The sequence below is a fragment of the Micrasema longulum genome, unplaced genomic scaffold (genome assembly GCF_059751315.1).
Source record: "Micrasema longulum isolate JH-2025_06_02 unplaced genomic scaffold, ASM5975131v1 h1tg000374l, whole genome shotgun sequence".
Classification (NCBI taxonomy): Eukaryota; Metazoa; Arthropoda; class Insecta; order Trichoptera; family Brachycentridae; genus Micrasema; species Micrasema longulum.
In genome coordinates, this window is record NW_028277575.1 from 131,468 (window position 1) to 158,084 (window position 26,617).

The following is a 26,617-nucleotide window of genomic DNA, read 5'->3' on the forward strand; positions in this document are numbered from 1 at the left end:
AGAACGAATGGACAGCGAGAGAACGGCTAAGAATATTTACAATGCGAATGTTGATGGATGCAGAAATAGAGGAAGACCGAGAAAGACATGGCATGACCAAATCCAACAAATACTTAAAGATGGACATGTCAAAAGTCGGAGTAATCGGCGCGCGTGCATGAGAAGATGTATGAATGTAGAGGAAGCGAGATATGTATGCAAAGATAGATTGTTGTGGCGTTCTATCCTCACTGCCTACCCTTACGGAGAAACGGCGTGATGGTTAGTTTGTTTGTTTGTTTGTTATTATTTTTTTAATATTTTTTTTAACGCCTCCACTCGTTTGCGAAAGGTACATTATTTGAATTTGGATATAAAATGCCGAAAAATCAAGTAGGACTGAAGTTTTTTATGTCCGGGCGGATAAGAAAACAGTTATGAGTATGAAATAGAACCAGAACTCCGGACTAATATTTTTAACTCGATGACTGTTATAAGCAAAAAAGAATAGGGAAAAGTCTGCCTCCTAAATAAGTGGTTGCCCTGGAAGTTCTGGATTCGATTCCCGATAGGGTGGTCGTAAAATATTGGCTTTAAATATTGGTTCTACATACACAGCAATATTTTATTGTTCTTGAGCTTGCATCTGCAGCCGAAAACCAATCCTGACACACACACAAGTTTTTTCATTCCGTCACTGGAAAATTCTTCAGATTTTTCTCTAATTACAGGACTTGATAGTTGCCATCAGCTCGTCGTCCGAGGTAAAATAATCACCCCTAAAGTCAATCATGAGTAGAGGAAAAAATATCAATCGCAAGACGCGATCGAGGGAGTAAGGAGGGTGTGAAATCGGTTCAAACTTCAGGTTTCACAGAGCCTCTTTAGTTGCGCGCGAGTTGTGTGGACAAGCGTTGTCATGTCGCAAGATTTAGCGGTATCCCAATTGTTTAATAATGAAGCCGACACATTACTTGGATATTCCAATATGGTTTACGGTAAATTGTCGAAAAGTTTGCGATGTTTATCGTCTGTGGCAGTGATCGGACGTCCGCTGCGTGTTTTAGCAACAATTATGACTTTTCAAGGCTCGCAACTACAACATTTTAGTACTCATTGATTTACAGTAGACCTATCAATATCGTCGTCACTATAAATAGTCATTAAACAGCGATGAGGAGTCTCTTTTTCAGCATTTCAAAATTCGATAACAGCTCACAGATTGTCTCGCGTTGACATAGCACTAGAACACTTCTCCATACTTTTACTTCTCAAAATACACTAGATGAACGTAACGCCTTCAAACCTGCGCATGCGTATAGAGGAGGAATGTTACGTCCACATGTCACCTGGCGCGCTTCTAAAGGTCATTTCGTTCGCATTCTACAAGCATGTGTGCATTAGTTTTCAGCCTACTCTCGTAGTTCAATATTTTATGCGCAAGTAGAAGTGTATGACATCGTGTCAGTTAATAAAACAAACAATAATTACTCTCACACTGAAAGGTTTCCCATAGTAAGTTGATTTGCCAAAATAATGAGACTTTCGCAAACAAAACAAAATCTCACTACCCTAACCTACATAAACTGCAAATTTTCCTAAGCAAGTCTTAGTGCTATATTTACATTAATACAATGAGACATTCGTTCCAAAATAAAACGTTTTACGTCTTTGATTTTAGCACTCATTTTCAATTGTGTTAAGATAATTATAACCAATTAAAAAAATATGCAAATTAGTCATCGTCACATTGATATTGATTATGGTAGTGAGTTTCATAAACAAATTTATGTAATGTCTATCGGAGATAATTAAATTCAGGGAAGTGACTTTAAATCCTAGATCACCTATTGAATCTTATTTTTATTACTTTTTACAGCAGGCAATAGATACTGCGTATAATAATAAATTATTGGGATTAAAGTTTTCGAGATTTGACCATTTTTGTTTGAATTATGTTCAACTAAATTATGTTTTCCTGATAATCTTTAATTGTATCTATCCCAGAATGAGTTTGCGTTAGCTCAACAATGAAACATGGGCATATAATTATAATTATTTAAGATGCTCACTATGGACGTTTATGGTGGGGCAATTTCATACGATTTTATTGTGCGAGTACTTAAATAAGAAAATGATCCAACGTTAAATATAATATATTGTAAGTTTACACATAACAAAATGATAACTAAAACCATTTTGGAAACTTGGGGACCAAAATTCATAATATGTTATAATTAAAATTTGCACTACTTTTTTAGCACAAAATAAATGTTAAATTAGCAGCTTAACATATTTTCAAATATTACGATTTTATTTTATTATCGTTTTTTTGTTTTAATAAGTGAAAAATAAAAATTAATCCGTTATATTATTTATTTATTAATCTAATTTTTTAAATTCTCAGAAAGTTTTTGGCAAATAACTCATTAAGGGACCATATTATAACAAACCATAAACCGTTTAAAGCACATTTTTATGAAAATTGTTTATGTAATTTTTTTTTTTATATTTAAAAATAAGTGTTGCTTCGAAAACTTTTCTAGGGGTATCTAAAATGGATTATCTGAGTATTTAAATTATATCCGGTTTTCTTGTATGTATATCTGGCTAACTAGTGTACAAAATTCAAACCCCACAAGCCGGAAGAGGAACACATTATAAAATAATTTATTTAAAAAAAAACACTTAATGAGTTCTAATTAAATTCAATTACAGTTATTTAAGTTTTCAACTAATTTGGGCTACAATCTAATGTATTGCTTATTATTTGATATTGGTCGCTCCAATCAAACATATTATTTATTTCAATTGTTAAAAGACGTACGTACTAAAACTCCAAAATCTTTTTTTTTTAAAGGAATTTAAATTAAGTTACCATGCATCTTATTTCCATAAAATATAAGATCATCATATAAATTCAATCAATGTTGTATAGAATTTGTAATATCAAATTATGATGAAATATTTTGATTATTCCGTATCGACTATGGTTAAAAGCTAACAACTTATGTTTCTTGTTAAATTTACAAATCCATCTGCTGTAATTCTGTTTTTAATTAAATATATACATTAATTAATCAAATATATTTAGAATGGTACAGATAACCTGCATATTTAAATTTAAGCGAATGGATAGCTCATTAATGCATCTATTGATAAAATTGCTAGAATCGACTCATGAATCCGAGGTTCGAACCCCACTCTACCCCAACTTGATTTTCATTTTCTAATAGTGAGATTTTTAAACTCTTTGAGAAAGACCTTTGAAACTGATTAAAATTGATATTTGGCTAAATTATAAAAATGAAAATATTTGTTTTTTGATTAAAAAAAACTACTTTTAATATTCGATATTTGTCCGAACACTGTGTACTATTTGTCCGAATACTGAATACCGAATTATAAAAAATAACGCACAAATTACCCCAAAATGTATCTATTTTAATCACAAATTAGTTTTACTATTATAATTGAGTAATTACCCGTTTAGTATTTAAAATCTATCAGTGGTAAGTAGTGATGAATGAAAACAATTTTTCCAGCAATTGTTAGTAGCAAACGATTGCGCTTTTCCTTATAAATAATACCTCACGTGATCTTGTTGTTACACAACAAGCACATAGTTTATTATCTTCTTATCTAGCACCAGTTTATTATCTTCACTACAAATCTCATAATATTCCCAAATTCCCGCTCCATCACCCCCGCACGCACCGCAATGAGACAGGTCGTAACCTGTCATGCGCGAAATACTCACATGTGTTGCCGAATATTCGGAACTTTGGCCGAAAGCGTGGCTGAATATTCGGTATTCGGCCAAATTACTATTCGTGGCATCTCTATTAAGGACGTCATACCTTCACCGTGACGGTATATAAATAAATTCTCCCGAGCGATCACGAAGATATGAGCAATTTTTGCATTAATTACAATTTATTTAGTTTTTGTGTGGTTCTGGGGTGGACAATTTTTTTCTTAAAAGCCTTTATGAAATACGAGAGAGAAATAAGTAATTTATGAAGAAGAAATTATTAAATTCTGACAGAACTGTCGGTTTTCAACCCGAATAGCTAGATGCGGTGGGTAAATGCTACCCTATTAGCATGTAAAAGCATCTAGCCACAAAAACATTGCCATCATTAAAAAAATAATGTTATTATCTTTTTCCTACTTTTTTCCATCGTTCAGAGTGCATGTATCAAGATGTCAAAACAGCCGATTTTGTAAAACCTATGTAGATAAATACTGACGAAAGTTAAGTATACCATCTTGGTTATTGTCAAAAGTCATATAATAATGTCAAATATTATCAAATATATAATTGGGATTTATTTGAGTTTACAATCGCTTTGAAGTAGGGTCAAAGCACCAGTAAATGACAACCCCCCAGTAAATGACCATCGGTTAATAAAACACATTATAATAAGAATTGCTACATGTGTCCAGTCAAAAAACTTTTAACACTAGAAACTACGACAAAAGCAGTAGGCGGACACATCTTTTGGGAAGAAACAAATCTATTAGTTTTGAAGTATGAGTTGTCAAAAGGTAATAGTGCGTCTTCCCGTTATTGTTCTGAGATTGATAGTGTTTTTATAAAGAAAGGTGTGGTAAATGTTTTATTTGATGCTATTTCTTATGCAATTCTTTAAATATATCCATATTCAAATGTGTTACGGTGTTTTATAATGTTACATATAACTAAATCTGAGTATTATTTTTACTCAGGTGGTAGTGGTCTTTCACTGGTGATTCTGCTATTTTTTAGTAATATTAATTATTTTGTATTGTGATACTCGTATTTCAATAAAAAAAGAAAAGTACTTGGAAAAATTAATGTGTTTTTTATTGTTTTCTTTTATTTTGTACGCTTAAATAATGAAATTTATACCTTTAATGTGGATTTCACTACAAGCTGAACCTTAAACGATCATTGATTGATGCTTTGACCCTAGTCACTTTTTATCGTAGAAGCCTATTTAAAATAATAATGAGATATATTTAAATGTTGGAACGCGGAGTAAATTTTTGGTTTTATTTATTGGTTGAACTCGATCATATGACGTCGAGATAACAAGTCGGTAGAGCATACCGAGGTAGACGGAGAGAAGTTGAGTTGTTGAGTATAGTCTCGATATGTACCGGTAAACTGGTAGTGTGCGAAGTAATATGACTTATTAAATAATACCTAATCACTCGCAATACCTACCCAATTAACCTATTTTCTTTCCTCTACAGGAAAGTTGAGAAGTCGACAGTTATTTCTAATTTATAATGTATTTTATTTATTATATAAACGGCCTAAGCCAATGAGGAATTCCACTGTTTTCTATTTTTTTTTTCTATTAGCGTACTATTTAAGTAAGCAAATATATATACAGATATATATATTTTTTTGTGCGTTATTTACTAAGATATGATTTTTTAAAGTTACATTTATCAAATACTGCGCCAAATGACTTTAATCAGTGTGTCACTTTTCAGTAGTGACGTCATGAAACGGTTGGCGTTCTTACTTTCACTGACCTGGCAAGAATCTATGAAATATTGCTTTGATTACTTCATTTAGTTGATCGTAATTTGTTCATTTCTATGTTATGGTTGTTTTTACGAACGCTTCGATTTAGAAAAACCTAGAAAGTTGACATAATCTCTGGTTGAAATGTCAAATTATACTCCTTTTTTTTGTATGGTCAAAACGTTGCGGGGGCTAAAGCCCCTAAAGCTTTAAAAAGCGGAAACCGGAAATACTACACGTAGATATAAGGAGTGACGTCATTATTTACGATTTTAAAATGAATACTATTTTTAACTTTTTTTATTTATTTTTGCGTGCGTTTTTGAGATATTTCATCCTCCTCCAAAATTTTTAAATATTCACGTGTACACGAAAACATTTTTAAAATTTAATTTTGAGTTGGGCTGGAATTCTTCATTATAACAGTTAGACGAAGAAATATGAGTGAAGAAACTGAACAAAAAGTACATAAAACTATGTAGCAAAGACAAACAAGGGCCATAAATAATGGTATACAATATGTATATTCATAAACACGATAAACGTATAAGACTTCAAGCTAAAACATGCCAATCCATCTTCATCCCAAACTGTTTTAGTGGCGAAGAGATATAATACTGTAAAATCGAATTTTCTGTATGACAATATTTATATTCGTATTTAAAAAGTACGTGAACGTGTTTTAATTACAGTTTGAATACGAAGATACTTCAAATTTTCTCAATCAAATATATACATTTTAGTACGGAAAATTAGAAAATTCAATTTTACTCCATAGACAATTGAATACAATAACTTCCCATTGCAATCAAAATCCAGGTTGTACAAACATGTTTCCAAATTATGTATATTGTAAAGGTAGTCAAGATTGTATAACATATTATTCATAATGTTTAAGATGTCTCTTTAAATTGAATTATATACTTATTATTAAATTAATTATTTTCAATGAATGTTTTCTTCATTTGTTCGTAGCCAGTTTGAGCTCGGCCAGTACGCCACTTGGATGCATCCTGGGAGGTTATCTGATGGACGCCATAGGAAGAAAGTTGACCCTTATATTTACTGAAATTCCTCTCATTTTCGGCTGGATTCTCATTGCTAGCGCTCAGAACATAGAAATGATATACATAGGTAACAACGCAATATATTACTTTATAATAGTATAGTATGTACATAATATATTGTTGATTAAGCCAAATGGTCCAATAAGAAGTAATAAATTTAAAAAGTGTTTTCGGACATTGCCTAGTAAGTGAAATGATAGTCAGGTGAATCTTACCCACGTCGATAAAGATTTCCTTCCCTTTAAATCACAAAAATCAACATATGGAAGGATTGAACCAATGTGGATATTCAAACATAGGCTGAGTAGTGGATGTTACGCAGTGTGTAAAGTGATAACTTAAACCAGCCAATGACAGGTGATTAGTGCAGTAAATGCCTGATTTTCTCCATCTCTGTTGCAATATATACAATAAAACTCAAAAGGATCATTGTACCTACATAAATGTTTCAATAAAATTTTGAGTACGTATGTTGAATTGTTTGTCAGCGCGCTGTCTACAAACAATGCGGCTGGATTCCACTCTTTAGGGAGTTGTTAAGATAGAGAGAACACCAGTAATCTTACCTTCCATCATCATTCTCTTTCCACACCCATGGTACATAAGGCACTGCATTAACACACCAAACACAGCGTATCTTGATCATTTTTTGTTACTTGGAGATTAGTCTTACGCTACAGGCGCCAGTCCAGGGACAAAGAAATATTCAAGAGTAAAAAACTTTTTTTAAAATAAATTTTTCACGTCAACCAACTCAGGAGTCGAATCCGAGACCTATTGCATGGTAGGCCAACGCGCTGACCACTACACCATGAGACAGAATAATCGATAAATCGATAGCTGATAATCAAGATACGCTGCATTTGGTGTACAAATACCTTCTTGACGCACGCTAATCTTCATATTTAAAAAAATTAGGTTCCGATTGTTTGTGGCCGCAAATCTCGGAAAGTAATATATGGATTGATTAAAAAAAATTTAAAGAACATTGAACTTTAAAAGAAGAGTGTTTCTATAAACTTCTTATTCAGATGTTCCAACGGAAACAGAACATTCTGTGCGTTTTAAATTGATTCATAATTGTCATAGTTAACAACTACTGAACGACAGTTCTACATAGTGCTGCTATTTTATCAATTTTAGCCAAAGTTACAAAACTTTATTTTCCCTACAATCTATATGTATAAAAATTTAGGCTCTGTATGTTTGTGGCCGCAAATCTCGGAAAGTAATCAATGGATTGACTCATTTTTTTATAGAAAATTGCATTTCCTTATGTCCCAGTCACAGCAAATTAAGATATTAAATTAAGCAATGTGTTTTCTCAGTAAATGTATGGTTGCTAGACTATTTTTATTTATTCCCCTAATAATTAAGGAAAATGAATAAGAAGGGCGTAAGCTGATTTCTTGTTTTACTAGTAATGATTTAGGACTTAGGATATAGAGATTTTGGTATTATTTATGTTTTCACTGTATATTTAGTATTTACTTTTAAGACTGAAAAAACACACATAATAATAAAACTGTAATGACTTTTTAATATTATTAGAAAATACATAATTTACTGCCTTAGAAAGGGGAAGCTATCCCTAGTTAGGCAGGCAGCTTAGATGAACCAACAGCAAAAATAAAAAATATATATGTTTACTTTTACTATTTAATTAATTTGTTGTATAAATAATTCATTGTTTATAAATTGATGTAATAAATATGTAAAAAATAAATAAATGAAAAAAAATACAAATAAATCAGTCAAAGCCTCAGGGAAGCGTGGCCGGATTTAGCTATTAGATTAAATGGTCAAAACCCGTTGGTTGGTAGGTATACCTAAATATTTAAGTTTCGGTTATCTGAGTGCCAAGATGTTGGCCTATGCACCATCCGGCGCAAATATGAGAATGATGATGAAATGAAAAGCTGATGTTTTGTATCTTCTATTGCCGTGCTTTTTGCAGGACGTCTGCTCGTTGGACTTGGATCAGGGATGGTTGGAGCTCCTGCGCGCGTTTACACGTGCGAGGTGACCCAACCCCACCTGAGGGGTATGCTCGGCGCTCTGGCCTCCGTGGGTATATCTCTAGGAGTTTTAATACAGGTAAATTATACATTTTTCCCGTGTCCGCGCGGCATGCAGAATTCCACTTCTCAATTACAAGACGGGTGCTAATTCGAACTTCTAAATAATTTTGAACAGTTATAAAATGTCTGTGTCAATGGCGATGTATTATTGATATTCACAAATTCAACCCCCTAATCAGAGAACTGTACGATACTACACGTCCTCAGTATTAGCATCATAAAAAACTCCAACGTTTTTCCAATATTTTAAATAAATCCATTATTAGAAAATGAAAATAAAGTTGGGGTAGAGTGGGGTTCGAACCTCGGACATTTGATCCATGAGTCTGCAACACTAGCTACGGGACAACTACTCGATCGTTTGCTCTAATCGTTTGTGTCCTCTTTCGGTAGTAGCTGCTTGATTCTGAAATAACTACCACTTATTTCAGCGACGCCCCTTCACCGTTCATATTTGAATCGAGGCTGAAATGTTACTATTTGAATATCTGATCATTCCAAATTCACATTTTTTTCCACTTTTACTCCCTTTTCTCCTATAGCATTGTTTAGATTTTACTAAAATTAATTTATGTTTTTTTTATTTGATCTAATTATATTTTACTGTTTATTTTTGTTGAGAAAATTAAGAAATTCTAATTTACAATTTCATACGTAGGGGAACATAGGTACGAGTAACCCATGTTTTGAACGCTTGTCTTAGGGAAAGGGAACAAGATAAATCAGTACAGTAAATTTCTAATGTTAGCCTTTTTATTACATTTGTGAAAATATTAAAACTAATTTCGTGATGTGTATAATCTGTATAAATTATTTATTATTTTATTAAATATACCAAGATACCTACTGGCTCACTCCTACCCTGTATAAGTAGGATTGAACCAAGTAGTGAGTATTATAGAAATCTTCTCGCCCGATTATCGCGTCTTTACAAATAAGAGACGGCGCGATAATAAGGAAATTTGTGGCGTAGCCAAGTACTGCAATGAAAACTGAGACGTTTTTGTTGAGTGGCATTAGAAGCGCTACTCAGCGCGGTATCCACCAGGGCAGTTATTGTTTTTAGACAAAATTGACCTCGAGGGCGCGCATACAAACTCTACCATCGGAGTTGCAGTTTTTGGTAAAGCCCACTACAAGAGTTTTTTAAACAATCAGATGTCGCATTCAAAACTTAGTCTTATAGATTTGGGTTATATGCAGCCCGGATTTTTCTTAATACTTAGCATTATCATAAGGAACAAGAATAATTCATGTTAAAATGATATTCTTTTTAAATGAGTATTTTTAAGCATTGTGATTGAACTATTTTAAATCCGTCTAAGAATGTGTTTCTCTCAATTGGTTAGTACGTGATGGGGAGTTTCTTGAGCTGGCAAGCCCTGTCCAGCATCAGCGCCGTGGTACCTGTGCTCTCCCTCATCTTGATGACCGTGATGCCGGAGACCCCCAACTACCTGGTCTCCAGAAACGAAGATGAAAAGGCCCGTATCAGTCTCGCCAAGCTTCGAGGATCAACGTTTAACGTGGACAAAGAACTTGATCAGATGCTACTTTTCAAGCAAACTAACAATGTCCAAAGGTATTTTTTTGTCACTTGGCTTTGTCAAATAAAACAAAATCTTAAATCTGGTCATGGCAAATGTCGGCATAATCAAATGACATTTTTTTTTTCTTCATTTATGGCATTTCTGGCAATCAATTAGTATTTTAATAAATTATAACCGGAGAAAAACATAAGATGATAAGGAACTCTGCGTACAAATAAATACACATTAAAGGTACACAAACATGTTTTATTATTTAATTTGTTTTACATAACCGGTATAAATTGCCTTAAAAATTAACAATTCCTATATTTTTTTTACTTAAAACGTCATAATAAATTTTCACTCAAGAACGGTTATAAATATAAAAATGGTCAAAATGGACCGGGAAAAATTCAATGATATTAGAATTTTTTGAAATTTTTACTTTTAGCTACATTGTTGCTTTTAGTTGGCATTTTGCATGCTAATGAAAACCAAACTGATATTAATTAAAAATTATTTTCAGACTGACCGGAGTCCGAGAAATCGTTAAAGCTTTACTAAGTCCATCAGCTCTGAAACCATTCGGCATTCTTTTCCTCTACTTCATGATGTACCAGTTCAGTGGTGTAAACACCATCACTTTTTATGCAGTTGAAATTTTTCAGGTAAGTTTTATGTAAAACAATTTTAACAATACCGCCTCGTGATCTAGTGGTTGATGTGTGTACCTGCCGTGCAATAAATTTTGGGTTCGATTTCCAATAAGGTTTATTAAGATTTATTTATATACAAAAAGTTTCTTTTGTTGTTGCAATATTTGATAGTCCCTGGAACTTGAAGTACATGACTTGAGGTATTTTATTACGAAAATGGCGCTATATAAGTTATCCATAATAATAATAATGACTGATTATCGTCGTTGTGACGGCAATATTTGTAAAGTAACATCATAAAAAATGTTGGGCAAATTAATAAAACTATTTACATTTTAATGATGCATTTTTTGCTTGTTTTTTTATTGATAATAAAAAGGAAAAATACGTTATTGTATTTTGAAAAAAAAAAGTATATTTTTTGAAAGAAAATTGTGTAATCTAAATGAAAAATTAAATATACTTCAAAAAATAAAAATCTCTTAACAGAATATACATATATTGCCGGCGGAATGATGTTATGCACTCGTAAAACATATTACCTAGATACTCGCAGGTTACATGCTACAAAATTCTCATGTAGTCAGCCTTCCAGTCTTCGTTTTATCGGCCCTAAGGGCCTCAATTGATCATCCCTTCGGGCCTCGGTTGACAAAGATCTTGGGCATCTTGAAATATCGCTTTTTTGAGACACCCAATTTATTATTTGCTGTTCGGAGCAATCAATTGTAATAAGGAAAAATCTGTTAGAATAATGATACAAAATCCACATTTTTTTTTATGTATAACATATTAATTATCTACGCAAAAATTTCGATTAGTAAGCAATTAACATTCAACAACTTTATTATTTTAGCAATGCAGGAGTATTTGTCCGCCTCGTTGTGTAGTGGTCAGCGAGTTTGCCTACCATACATAAAGGTCTCGGGTTTAATTCCCGATATGATTGACATGAAATATTGATTCAAAACGATGTTTTTACACTGGAATATTTCATAGTCCCCGGACAATCACCCGAAGCGTAAGACCGATCATATTACCTTTATGTAACAAAAAAAATTAAGATACGCTGGAATTAGTGTACCAATGCAGTTTTCTATGCACCATTAGGTGCGAAAACAAATTATGAAAATATAATTAAATTTAAGGGAATTTATAAAGATTTTTAAGTCATTTAAATTTTGTCAGCAAACAATAAATATCCAATATTTAGAATTATAATAGGAATTAAAAAATAAAGGAATTAAAAAATATTATCTTCAAAATTAATTTAGAGGTAACATTTTAATGATTTTAAAAACGTTTTTCTAAAAATTTATTTCGGGATAAATATTATTTATGTTTCCGCACATTTGCAATAAATAAGTTTAAAGAGGCAACACATCTTTCGAATTATTCGATTAATTTTAGAGTGCCTATGAAGTATCCTTTGCATTATAAGACTCGGATAAGGGAATTATCATGGTAATATTTTTTTTCTAAAAGGGAAAAATACCTACTGCTTTGGTGTTGGTAACAAAACTTTTTTTTTGCTAAAGTCAATAAAGATAGATACCATCACTTGTGCGTGTAGGTATCTTAACTATTTTCTTCCTGCTCATAGGTCCCACACCATGACTACCACATTAGAGGCAGTTTTATCATACAGTTTTACTAGATTGGCAAAGAAAAATATTTTTTTATCTAATGGCATCTAGAAACCGCCAAGGAGACTAGCTGAAAATATTATGATTCTAAAATAAGTTGAGCTATTTGAATACATAACAGTGGAAAACAAAACAATGCTAATTCGAGAGAAAATGTTTCAAAAGTATACCTAATTTCGGTAGGAGCATAATATCGCCTGTTGATAATCATAGTGCCGCCGTTATGCGTTAGTCCGAAATTCGTCAAATGGAGAAAATAGCATTTCAACGTTTTACAAAACTATAAACTTAATCTATCTTAACTTAATTTATTTGATACGGTGTTTTTATTCATTTATTTTATTGGGTAAACAAACAGCATGTACACAAATATTGACAATTTCTTTGTATATTAATATAGGACACTCACGCATGCATAAAAAAAACACTTTATACAATAATTTAAGTTGTGTTAAATATAACAAATGTAAAAGATAAGAAATGAAAAATATGTGCATAATAATAAAGTTAATAAAATATCTGCTTTCCTCAATATTTCTATATTTTTTTTACCTAAATTTACATACATTGTCATGTGTTGTTAAATTGGTCGCATATTCTAAATATTGTAAATTGTTTCAAATAGTTTGTTGACGCGTTATCTGTGTAAAACAGAACATTTTGTCTTGTCGGTCTAGATGGCACGCGGAATGGAAGTCTTTCAAGTAGATTAGGGGAATCAACGACAGGCGACATATTTATGACGACATAATGCAGCGATCCAACCTCCGCGGAATAAAACAATATGATTTTACGTTCTGATGACGTCATCATTGAACCGAATTCAGAGGGGGATTTTTAAAGTTTGAATCTTAAAAAAAACCTTTGGGTAAGATTTAAAAAACACGCACTTCTTTTATGCAGATCTACATGAGGAATCTTATGAAATCATATGTTTTTAGTATTTCCTTATTTTAAATTAAATTCGTATTTTTAGCTTCATGGTGACCGATTTTTCCCATCATGTACCTTTTTTTGTTTTTCAGGAATCGGGAACTCAAATGAACAAGTATCTGGCGACGATAATATTGGGAATAGTGAGGCTGGTCTTCACGATCATAGCGTGTATAGCTCTGAGGAGATGCGGAAGGAGGCCGCTTACTTTTATATCAGGTAATAATGTATTTAAATTTGTTGTAAGTCGAATGTGTCGACTGTATCTATTGTTTAGCTAATTCGAATTGCTCGTTATAAAGAAAGAAGCCTATTAGCATTATTGTTTTTATAGGTATCGGCTGTGGGGTGACAATGGTCGGTCTAGGAACTTATCTGTATTACCGAGAATATTGGCTCGCCAACAATCTTCCACTGCAGCAAACCTGGATTCCTGTAGCGTGCATCTTCCTCTACACGGTAGCCTGTACCATGGGATTTCTGGTTGTACCGTGGGTCATGATAGGAGAAGTCTATCCTACTCAGGTATTGCATAAAATAAAGAATAATGATAGGGAAATATCACGTACTACGAATACCGATAAAAATATATAAAATGGATTTAGAATAATTAATTGTATTTTTAAAATCAACATGGATGTTGTGGAGAAATGTTTTCATACATAAATGTAAAAAAGAAATTCAATTAAAATACGTTCGTAGAAAAACGCGACGTGTTGTTGTGACGTCAAGATTCGTGAATTTTTTCTACACAAATATCAATGGCAAGAACACATAAACATGAAGCGTGAGGTATTAGGGGCGTGGCCAATGGAATCACTGTTTTCGCGGGAATTTAAAATTACAAATGTATAAGTATTTTTTATGCTACTAATAATTGGCAAAAAAATGATTTTTTTACTGGACAGTATTTCATAGACCTTTATTACTTTACAAATGTAAAAAAAAAGTGATATTTCCCTATTTTATATGGACGTTTTTAAAGCATTTGAAATTTCATTGCGTTTATTTTTCCGCAGGTTCGGGGGATAGTAGGAGGAATGACAACATGTTCCGCACACATATTTGTGTTCATCGTAGTAAAGACATACCCGTTCTTATCACATGCTCTTCATAAACATGGAACATTTTGGATATATGGGTGTATTTCGTTATTAGGTAAATGAATAACATGCATATTTAAAAACCTGGGCTCGGCGGGGGAGAACTATTCTCGGGACCCGTCACAATAGATCTTCACTGGTCGCAGTGACGTCAGGAGCTTGTATAGCACTGACTCTCACCTTAAATAATAAGAACAAAATAACATGCATATTCTTTTCAATTATTTTTTTTTATAAAAAAGAAATATTTGCAATCTTATTATTTACCCAAATATTTAATTTTGAGGGCCATTTTCAACGAGTTGTTAATAACTCACTATTAGAAAATGGAATCAAAATAGGGTAGAGTTGGATTCGAACCACAGACCTTTGGTCCGTGAGTCCGAGACATTAGCCACAGGACCATAACCCGATTAATTAAATGATTTTAGTACCGTCTTATCCAGTTGCTTATTAGTTTTTCTAATAAATGTAACAATTCATCCTATACATTTTCACAAAATTTCCAATAAGAGAACTTAGTAAAAAAATATATTTAACGTTTCTTAAATTTAAATATAGTGAACAAAACATACAAATATAGTAATATATTATTATTTGATTGCGCATTTAAAGTCCAACCGAATCGCTAACCGTAATGCAAAATCCTTTTTATTGTTTTACAACAGAGCAGTCCTACATAATAGTCATAGTATTATCCTAAAAAGTCTCTCATCCGAACTTATATGCAAACTGTTTATAAAGCAGCCTCTTATTTTGCTTTTTTTGTCTCTGATTAAGTCATTTTTAAATTCGTTGGCAACGATTTTATGTAAGCATTGATTAGGAGTAGATTCTTAGTTATTTAAAGTCTTATTCCCATATTTTAAATGTTATTATTTTTTTAAGGAACTGTATTTTTCTACTACTGCCTGCCGGAAACTAAGGGCAAAACTCTTCAAGAGATCGAAGATTATTTCTGCGGAAGAACACAATCTTTAACAACAAAAAAGACTCCGATAATAAATGATAATACAAAGCCTGTTATTTTAACAGTCGAGAAGGGAAAATTATTACCCTAAACAACTGACACATTGTAAGAAGTTAATATTTCGACAGTAAACAATGAATGTGTATAATTCGTTAATTTATTATGTTCTGTTTAAAACAAAATGATGCGTAAAACTTAAAATGTACTTACACACATTATCGTACAATATAATGACACGTGTACTGCCCTGCTAATAGGCGTATCTGTAAAAAAATCATTTTGCTTTTTTTTTCGTAAGGGATATTCAATAGCCTCACATATTTACCTAGCCAACTAGTCATTTTTGCTTCTCAAATCGTCGTCCATCTTTCAAATAGGCATTTCGAATTTGTTATTTTTTTAGACGACGGACGTTTCAAGAATTTGTTTGGCAAAAATTTCGCCTTTAATTTTTTTTTTTTTAATCTTACTGTATTTTGCTAGGATTTTTTTTACTATTTTAAGACACTACAATGCCCATTTATTGTATTGATATAACTGAATTTTTAGTAGAATATTTATATCACAATTTCGACAAAAAACGAGATACGCCTTTTTGAAAGATGGACAATGAAATATGAGATACTATTTTGTCAAAAAAAAATTTTTTTTTAATAAATTAGATTTGCAAAGCATAAAATAGTTATGTCTTGTAAAATTAGCAATTTAGCCTTTTTTCAGCCTTAGCAGGGCAGTGTAGATGTAGGGAAGAGTATCTATTAAACGGACGTCCTATAAAACGAACAATTTATTGCATGTACTCGATTCCTATCTGAACTTAAATACATATGTTTATTTCTCGCCTTACGATTGTACTTAGTGCCATTTACACCATGGAAGTAGGGTACTGCGTAGTGAAGACGTCTGTTATTTTTTTATGGCTCATGAATATTTTTTTGATACTGTTTTCCAATTCTAAAAAACGTAAGCCTTCGTGTTATTTTTTGAAATTTTGAAATTTCAATTACTGGTAGGTACTATAGGGAACATTCAATATTGAATATGCTTTATTTGTTTTTGAAAGTAATTAAGATGTTTGAATTTATTTCAAATTTCGAAGAGTTCAATTAAACGGACACCGATAAGTACAACGAAACGGTCGACCGGTTTATGATATTTTTATGTGCGTTTTATGAAAAAAATTAAAAAATTATAGTGAAATTTAAAAAATAAATGTTGTCTTTTGATTTAAAATATTACAGATAATGAGTCTGAGCTAAAAAAAGAGGATAAGACCAACGAACACAGTAGTTGTGGGAGTTGAGAGAGAATTGTTTGAAAAAAAGCGTCAATTAAAGCTACTGCAGAGATTCTAAAATATAGAAAACATAATAGCAAACATTACAAGTTGGCCAAAATACACCTGCCAAAAGCGGAAATTTGTTTTCCGTGTTCATAAATGCTACAGGCACCATCTTTTCACCTGCTTTTGTTTTCCCGAAGGCTTTAAAAATATATATATGGCAGCAGCTTTATTATTTACCTTGCTTATGCAAAGTTAATAAAAAAAGTGGATTTTTCTGCAATTAAATTTATATAAATTTACCTAAACTGTTGGGATCAGGAGGGATATGCGGGCCAATCAGGATCTTCTTAGCATTTGCTCATGTGGAGAGGAAACCACTTAAAACTCTTCAGGAGAAGCCGGCCTGTTGGCAGTAGTCAACAGGCCTTCCGTTCCACTAGAAGAGTGTTCGGCATTTTGTTCCCTACTTTGGTTTATTTTACCAATTACCTGCACTATATTGACCATATATGATACTACCTCTCGTGTGAGTTCTTTATTACATATCAGTGATAGAATGTCGCATAGATCTTCACCCTTCTGCATCGCGCCCCCAGCTTTATCGTCGCATGGGCATCGATCTCGGAGAGCTTGTAGCGATGGTTCACTAGACTTTAAGATTACAGTAATCTCAAAATGACCTAAAGCCTACAGGATGTCATTATTTCGTCAATCCTAATGGTTGCATAACGGAAAAATTCTATTTTTATTTCGTCAAACCTCAAACCAACAGAGGAATCTTTACGTTTACTTTTGATGGACAATAATTCATCTATTTCTGTAGGTCTCTCATCGTCAGCATTCCCTTTCCACGCGTAATGGTGCATAGGGCGCTGTATTGATACATAAATTGCAGCGTATCTTTATCATTTTTGGTGCATGGAGGTAAGATGATCAGTCTTACGCTTCAGGTACCAGTCCAGGGACTATGAAATATTCTAGTGTAAAAACACCCTTTTCAATAAATATTTCAAATCAACCATGTCGGGAATCGAACCCGAGACCTCTTGCATATCAGGCAAACGCGCTGACCATTACACCACGAGCCCGTCTTTAGTTTCTAAAATATGTTTTAAACTGCATAAATTATATTCACGCTTTGTACGTAAATATTTATTATTGATGATTGACAAAAAAATATAACTAAATGAATATTATTCGTACTAGTAAGTTTTGTGTCCACTTCGTGGTACCCTGCCTCCGTTTTATGACACATTTTCCAAATATTTTTATTTTTGTTTTAATTGTACCTAAAATTATGTTTTTTTTAATGAACATTTCTAGATTACATAGTAAACATCGATGATTCGATTTTTAAAATAATATTTCTTGAAAGGGAATTAATTGTACGATGTATTTTAAAAATGTCTGTTTCATGAACACTACCCTATACAATATACACTTACAAATAGATGTTCATTTAGTAGTAGCAATGGGCCATTCATTTGGATGCATACCAAAAATATTTTTAAAAAATCTTATTTTAAATGTAAAGGTTACATCGCCATATTATATTTAATAATTCAGTTTAATTATGCTCATAATATACATTGCATAATTATATAGATCGACTTCAATCCTTTACGAGATCATTCCAATTCAAACAATATTTTTTTTTTGGTCAAATTAAAGTGCGCACTATTTTTAAAAAGAAAATAAAATATTTGCGTTCTTATGATTTATCCAAATATTTCAATTTTGGGGCCATTTTCAAACGAGTCGTAAATAACTCACTATTAGAAAATAGGAATCAAGTCAGGGTAGAGTGGGGCTCGGACCTCGGACCTCTGGTCCTTGACACCGATAGTCTGCAACACCGCAACCCGATTCAAAAGTATTATCTCATTGAACCGAGAAATCAAATAATACAAAACTTAGTCTTAGTCTGTGTATGCATGTAGGTATAAATTACAGATGACTGAGATTATGACGCATTTTGTGTGGATTTAAAATCTAGAAAGTAATTACAATAATGTATTACATATACTCAAAATAACATAATATTGTTTTTTATTTAATTTTTTCGAAAAATCAAACAATAAATCCATGCACAATGCTCCTTGCGCGTGCACAAAGGGGTTTTTTTTAAATTTTGTCAAAACTTTAAATTGAACTAAAAGAAGCAAATATTTATTGGGATGAGTGGGTTTTTATTGTGTTCAAAATAATGAATATGCACACACATTTTTTTTTTATTGATATCCAACAAATTAATGCCCTGCTTTCTGTCAATTCAATTTTGGGACACTTTTTCCAACAAATCCAGCGTTACTTTCTAAATAGTGATTTATTGGCTTCCAATGCTTCGAGGATTGTTTGCTTATTTCCCTCATATGAAATAATCCAGTGGCATCAAATCGGTCACGCTATTGGTCAAAGTACCTACGTAAACGGGTAAAAGAAAAGTTTGTTTTTGACTGTCACCAAAAGAGGGCCCAGGAATAATGCGGTCCTGATCGTGGAGGGCTCAAGACCATTTCTGGAAATATTGTCCCCGAGCAAAAAGTAAAGAACTCAGTAAATTATTCGTGGTTTCACGAAGAGCCGTATACGGTTGGCGAACTTACCCCTGATTTAAAGTAAATTTCCTCAATTTGCCGGCGTTGTTTTAGTGTATTTTTTTTTATTAATTTGAGTACTTTTACAGCGTACAAACACGTAAAAAAACTGACATCATTAGTTCGACAAGAGACATAAATACAATCATTAAAATCAAGAGTTCTATCACGACAAAAAATCATCCGCCATATTATCATAATGTAAATAGGTATATAATAATAAAGCGGCAACTGTTAATATTGAAGTAAACAATGGACATTAATTTGTGTAATAAAATAATGTATAATTGTAAATATTTTTGTTTAAGACATTCCTGTATGCATAAAGGTATTATATTATAATATTTAGGACGTCAATTTATCTTTCTTTTTTTTTAAATATTGCACAATTACGATACCATACCTATTTAACGAGAGACATTAAACATGTATCAAATAAAGATACGAGAAAAAATATTAAATATTTTCATATGGAACCGATACGAGTAAATTTAAAATTACTCATGTTCATTTGATATTGCACCACTAACGCTAATACATTTGAAATTTTTCATTAATTTACAAATAAATTATCGATAAATACATTGTTAAAATGTAAATTTCTACCACTTAATTAAAATTTGTATGAGAATGTATGTACATTCAAATATTATAAATATAAGTAATACTTTTTTTTAATAAAACGTTCTCACAAATGAATAAAACACGTTGGATAAAATAACATAGATTTTTAATTGATTTATTTGTACGTACCAAAGTTTAAATATATGCATATTGAAATAAGCTGCCATCTCAAAATACCAAATGTATTGTGTCGACGAATTAAAACATACCTATGTTATATAGAGACTTTTTTTTATTTTTATTTTGTTAATTGTATGTAGTATTATAAAATAGGTACATCATATTACAGTGTACTTACTATTGTACGTAGGTATATGTACAATGTTATAGTTTCCAGTAAATAATTGATAAATTAAATTATTAATCTGTGCCTCTGTTAAGACTATGGCACAAATCTTAGCGAGATAAATATTTTCATGTAAAAAAGAATTAATTCCATAAAATGTTTTATTTACATAGGTGTAAGTGGTATTAGTAATATTAATCCAACAGGTATAAAAAATTTACCAATTCAAAGCTTAATTTGATTAAGGATAATTTAGTAGTAGATATTCAGTAATGATTTCAATAAATTATTCACTGATAGCCGAAATGAACGGGTAGGTAATTGTTTTTAAAATATGTAATCTGGCTAACGCACGAGTAGGTGTTAGAAATTTTAATTTGTATAAAAAAATCGCACACAATGTCTTTGCTAAAATAACATTATTAGAAAGCATATATTTTTAATTTATTTGTCGAAAAAATAAAATACCGACATCTTGATAGTAAAATTTAAATAGTGGTTAAATACCTAATTTGATGTGGTAGTTTTTCAAAAAATATATTTGATAAATAAACGCGCACATTTTCATTTTATTAACGACTCATACCTAAGTTCGACTTTATAATTATTCTCAACTTTGCCAAACATTTTTTTTAAGCTGAACGTGGGCATTGTATTGTGGGCATTTTTTGTACGCACGACTTTTTAACCGGAAACAGCAATCGCATAGAAACTATTTAAATTTTCTTAAAATAACAAGGAATTCAAATGCATAAAAAATATCAACTCTTTCATTTATTTACCTGAAAAATATGTAAATACTTGGTATTTTGGCGAAATTACTTTTTTATTATGAAATCAATAAAGTATTTTGTTATTTAATAAAATATTTTAGATGCTACCCAATTCAATTAGATATATTTAGATTATTCATTTCATTTTTAATATATATCGGTATATGGATAGATGAACCATGTGCAATTTTATAATGTAAAAGGCATCGCATTATGTTCAATAGATGTCATACTCAGTAAAATAATTTTTATTTTATAATAATTACCTCTGAAAATTTTACCTACAATGAAGTTTGTTAAAATATATAAATAGTTTTACTGTAATTACCAATTTATTGGTTGAGAGTAGACAAATTACTGTTATCTTTATTTATAATAAATATGTAGGTATAAATATGTATGCACAAACATTGTTAAAACACATTCTGTGATCGGTAGGTAGGTAGTAAGTATCTAATAATTTTAATTATCCTTAAATGTTTGTATATAAATAAAAATTATTCTGTGACACAAATGTTTATTTCATGCTCATTCGATTTGTTTCCTGTTGTTTTCCTTCCTTTTATAAAATAAAATTACACAAAAAGACCTGAATATGTGATAGACCTGACGCATAATATGAATACTAGCCACAACCCATCGATTAAGCAACATTGAGTGCTGTCAAATAATACTTAATAAAGGGATTCTACAATAGAGTAATAATTCAATAGAGAAGTCAAAAGGCTAAAGTTAAAACTCTCGCATAGAATAAAAGCGTTCTAAATGTTGGCTTCAACTAAAATTTAAGTACATAATAACTTAAGAAAATTGATTTCTGTCATTTTAAATGAAAGGTGACCCCTTTACGTTTCTCCTCGTAAGATAAACAAAGATATATATTCATTTTTCAATAATGTCATGAATTTCTGTGGTCATGATTTATCATACCACAATATTGTATACATATTTCAAATAACCGGGAATCAAAATTTACCAAAAACAACCAATTTAATTTCATTAATATATAATTCTTTATAATACTTATGTAAGATAGATAAGGAGTTTTGTTAACAATCAACAGATGGCAACCTAAGTGAGCAAACAAACAAAATTATTATATGTATTTGTTTTATTTGTATCGAAATTTGTTCTTTGAAAAAAAACAAGGAAATATGGAAATCGGTAGAATTTCAATAGAATTCCAGAGTGGTAGATTGCCCCCAAATCGGTAGATCTACCGAAAAATTTGGTAGTATTGGCAACGCTAATGTGGTATGTGTTTATGTTGACCAAAGACAATAATTTCAGTTATTTAATTATATATTTCTACGTATTTCTGTTATTGTAATTTGCTTATGGTGACTAGTGATTAACCGATTAATTCTTACATATGGAACAGAATTGTGTTTTGTTTTTAGTACTTTTTATTCCTTTTATAATGTCGAATTCTTCTAGCCAAATTGCCGATAGTGATACATCCATGTTTACTGCAAACAGCACTCTTACTGGTGAAGATTCATCTTTGACATGAGTGGAAATCTGACAGATATTACCTCAGGTTAGACATTCTCCTGTCATATAATAAACATTTTACCGCTATCTTTCATTAGTGTTGAAGTTTTATTAATATTTTATTAACATTTACACCCGTAAAAAGAACATTTCAGACGAATGGAAAAAGTTGTTTAAGTTCATGATTAAATGTTATTTTAGTTACAATTTTATGAAATTGTTTTTGCGCATTGGCCGACTTAATATTATATGCCTTCTTATGTAGATATTTCAGCGAAATCTAAATAAAAAATAGTCAAAACCGATTGATAACCACTTCAGAAATTTCTATTTTTAAAAAATATTTTGTTCTACGATTAACATAGTCTTATACAATCTTAACAACACAATATTTACATGTATACTTATTGCCCTAATTTGCCGAATATTCCCTACTACAAATATGGTACAAGTATTAGGTATGTGATTTTTATGTTAGAGAAAAAATAAAGGCTAGATTCAAATGTTGGCCTGTAAGCATTGTCTTATAATTCTTATATCAACTTTTGTCATACAACAATTTAAAATTGTGCTTTCATGAGTGACTAAAACTGGTATTTTAAATATATTTTTAACTGTTTGAATAATTATACAATTTATTTCCTTTATTGAGTAAACTTAACAATGCAATATTTTAAAAGTATGTTATAGTTAAAATATTCTAGAAATAATTGTGTGTGCACATTAAGTTTGGACGCCAAATACGAAACAAGATGCGAGATCTAGTTATTAATTTGTATTATTTAAAGCAAATTACTAAAAAAACAATGTGCTTCGGTTTCCATGTATAATAATGAATTCAAAATTTCAAAAAAATTGATTATTTACTATTTATTATACCTTTATTTACAAAAACTAAAACAAAAAATAAAAATAAAAACAACAAAATACTTAAAAAATCATAATCATGCACTATCCATTCATATTCAGATGTTCAGATGGTGTACCCGTTTATGCGTATTTGGTATATTACTTTCATCCCTTGAGATATCCAGAGGTTGGGTAATATTGTCATCCAAATTGTTGGGTTTACTGGATTTGAACAAACATTTGATTATTGATTATATCTGTACCTTAGAGGATAAACCACTGGAGTCCACTTTTTGGTGATTTCAAGTTGAATATGCAGAAAACATTTACTGCATTTCATTATGTTAGCTAATGAAACATTAAGTCCATCGATTTAACTAGTTAAAAAACCACTGAAGTCAAACTCACTTTAATGGAAAATCCACGGGTGCCCCTTTTACGAGGTTTATGCTCTAAGAAAAATTCAAATTCAAACATTATTTAGTTCCATAAACATCGAAGTCCAACATACGTTGTTTATGCTTTAACAATTTAACGGTTTATGTTCATATAAGTATTGGCGACTGACGTGTGACAACTGTTTAATATAGTATTTAGTGAATAAAGGTTTTTTTTGAGGATTTTTCTTCAATTATATTTCTTTAAATTTTAAAAGGTTTATTATTGAGTGAAATTATGTCGAGCAAAATAAAGCAAACTCTATACTTTCAAAAACGTCTCCGCAACTCGGCTAAAGAAAGCGGGTGTTGCACAATGGATTTAAAAAAATTGTTAAATGCTCTTGGAATTAAAGAATCATGGCGATTTAAACGTAACAAAAATGCATGATTTTGACATTAATAATTATAGTGTACCCAAATGAATGTTTTATCGCTATATATTTAAACTGAATTAAATTCTCGGTTTACTCTGCCTGTGACCCAGCGACAGTCTTAAAATAAGTTTTAGTTTAAGAAATTCTAAAAAAAAACCTTTTGGAAGAGCAAATACAGGAAGCAATTGCTCTTAACAAATTAAAATAGATGGATAAAACTATTGTAAAATAATGACAAAACTGCCACTTTAAAAGTAAGAAAGGTTTACTTTGAGAATTGTCTACCTACTCTATTATGTAACAAATAGTCCATGTTTTTATCTAAAATACGTGAGAATTACACAATTGACGATAACATAGGTGGTGAAACCAACAGCAATGATGTAGGATGAAACAAGAGTCGGAAGAGGTGGGAATGAGATAGCTTCTGCTTGATTAAGGCTGTAGTCTTGTAAAACGCACGCAAAATTAGGAAATCTAGAACGTTTTTTAAATTGCGCAAAAATAAAAATACATAAATTTGATAAAAAACATTATTTTTCAAAGGTATTTCTGTCAAAAAATATACTTAAAAGTTTTATGTAACTAAAATATAATTACTTTTAAACTGGCAGAATATGCCATTTCAAATTTAGACTAAACTTAGTATCTGGGATCTCAATAAAGACTAAGTATTGAACTAAAATTTTCTGTAATAATTTGAAGATAATAATTAAACATGAAACTGGCCTAAGCAAAATTTTAATATTTTGTTATTGATAAGAAATACAAGCATTTTAAATCACATACATTTTTGTGAATACAAATTGCAAATACGAATTAAATTATAGAATTCAGCGGTCACAGAATTAAAAATAGTTAATAACTGCAATCTTAAGAGTTCAAACATTCAGTTGATAGAAACATCGCTTTCCTGAACTAAAGTCCAAATGTGACTACCGTGGTTTATCCTTTAAGGTACAGATATATTTGCATTTAACTATGTCACTATTTTTTGTGAATCAACCAATCAATTACAGCGTTGTTAACAAAGATATATCTTAATCACATTACTATTCGAACACGTTTTAAAACTACTGAAATGCAAAAAGTTTACACTCCGCGAAACTGATTCCGTTGAGCGCCTGGCTTTTATTGACGAAAACAATGCTACCCATTTATTACAAAACAAAGTGCAACTCACGCCCTTAGATGCACATCATAAAATTTAGTTGGACTTATTTTCTTACTTAAATACGAAATGACAGCCGGTTTAGAGCAAATAATTGACTTTTCGAAAACTTCAAGCATTGGTTGAGGGCCAAAAGTAGTATCAAATATTTTTTTAAATATTTTTTTAAATATTTTTTGCATTCCGAGTAATCCAACAGGCAACTTTTTAGACCCTTTTATTAAAAAAAATATGTATCGGCTTATTAAACGTGTTTAGAAAGAAAAAAAATGTATACATGTTATATGTTTAATACAGAAAACTTAATTTTACTTTGGATATAAAATTGATGATAAATGTTGACTTCCCATTGTAATATGGGCCTTATAAGTAAAGTAAAGGTAAAAGTATTTCTTTTCAATTATTAAGTAAGTAGAGGACTTGTTCAAATTCTGCCTGCTTTTCAATAAATGAAACATTTGCAGATAAATCTTTTCTCATAGATTTGGCAGTTCAACAAGGCGGTGGGGCTTCAAAGGATGGGCCAACAAGTGGAAGGGAAGATACATTATTTGGGAATATTCATGACAGATGAAGAGTTCTCCACTGAAAAAAGGTGATGGTGATGCGATAATAGACATCAGTTCCGACTCCGTGAACTTCATAAGTAATGAACGGGGTGTAGATGATTCATACGAGAAGCTCAAAAGGGCTGATAGTGATGATTCACTTATGATTGTAACAGGTAATTTTCTTTTTCAAATATGACTTTCTAAAAATATGCATGCTACTACTCACAAAATCAAAAATAGTACGTAAAAAATTCTTGGTTGCCCGTTTTAAAAATATATATATTTAAAATGTAGAAATGTGGTATCCCAAAAAGTAAATGCTGAAATAATAAATTGTTTACTTAAAAAAAAAATCAAATGGTATTCTGTTAATCAACATATCCATTGTTGATTTTAAATTATACTATAACTTTCTATGCTTTAATACAACCTTCCCTAACCTTGGGCCCGCAAGTATCTCTCTTGGTGCACCTTTTAAAAATATATATATTTAAAATGTAGAAATGTGGAAAATACCACAAAGTAAATGCTGAAATAATAGATTACTTACTTTTAAAAAAAAGTTAAATATTATTCTGTTAATTGACATATCCATTGTTGGTTTTAAATTATACTATCGTTTTCTATGATTTAATACAGCCTTCCCTAATCTTGGGCCTGCAAGTATCTCCTAGACGGTCCATGGACA

The 26,617-nt window shown here is 31.1% G+C and overlaps 1 protein-coding gene and 1 long non-coding RNA gene across 5 annotated transcripts in view; both read left to right on the top strand.

Annotated features, from left to right (window-relative positions):
* LOC148282140 (facilitated trehalose transporter Tret1-2 homolog) overlaps positions 1–17,002 on the top strand; it is a 57,801-nt gene extending 40,799 nt beyond the window's left edge. For all 3 annotated transcript variants that reach the window (XM_088225595.1, XM_088225594.1, XM_088225596.1), the window contains exons 3-10: positions 6,476–6,634; positions 8,525–8,664; positions 9,998–10,230; positions 10,704–10,845; positions 13,505–13,631; positions 13,747–13,937; positions 14,432–14,570; positions 15,404–17,002. In XM_088225595.1, the coding sequence (XP_088081721.1) occupies positions 6,476–6,634; positions 8,525–8,664; positions 9,998–10,230; positions 10,704–10,845; positions 13,505–13,631; positions 13,747–13,937; positions 14,432–14,570; positions 15,404–15,576 (1,304 nt within the window). In that variant the 3' untranslated portion in view covers positions 15,577–17,002. The remainder of the gene's footprint in view (positions 1–6,475; positions 6,635–8,524; positions 8,665–9,997; positions 10,231–10,703; positions 10,846–13,504; positions 13,632–13,746; positions 13,938–14,431; positions 14,571–15,403) is intronic.
* Positions 17,003–22,328: 5,326 nt separating this feature from the next.
* LOC148282142 (uncharacterized) lies at positions 22,329–26,166 on the top strand. Of its 2 annotated transcripts, none has more exons than XR_015822164.1 (2): positions 22,329–22,590; positions 25,843–26,166. It is a non-coding gene; the product is annotated as an uncharacterized LOC148282142 (long non-coding RNA). The 2 variants fall into 2 exon arrangements; XR_015822163.1 differs by having other exon boundaries at positions 25,861–26,166.
* Positions 26,167–26,617: the final 451 nt, after the last annotated feature.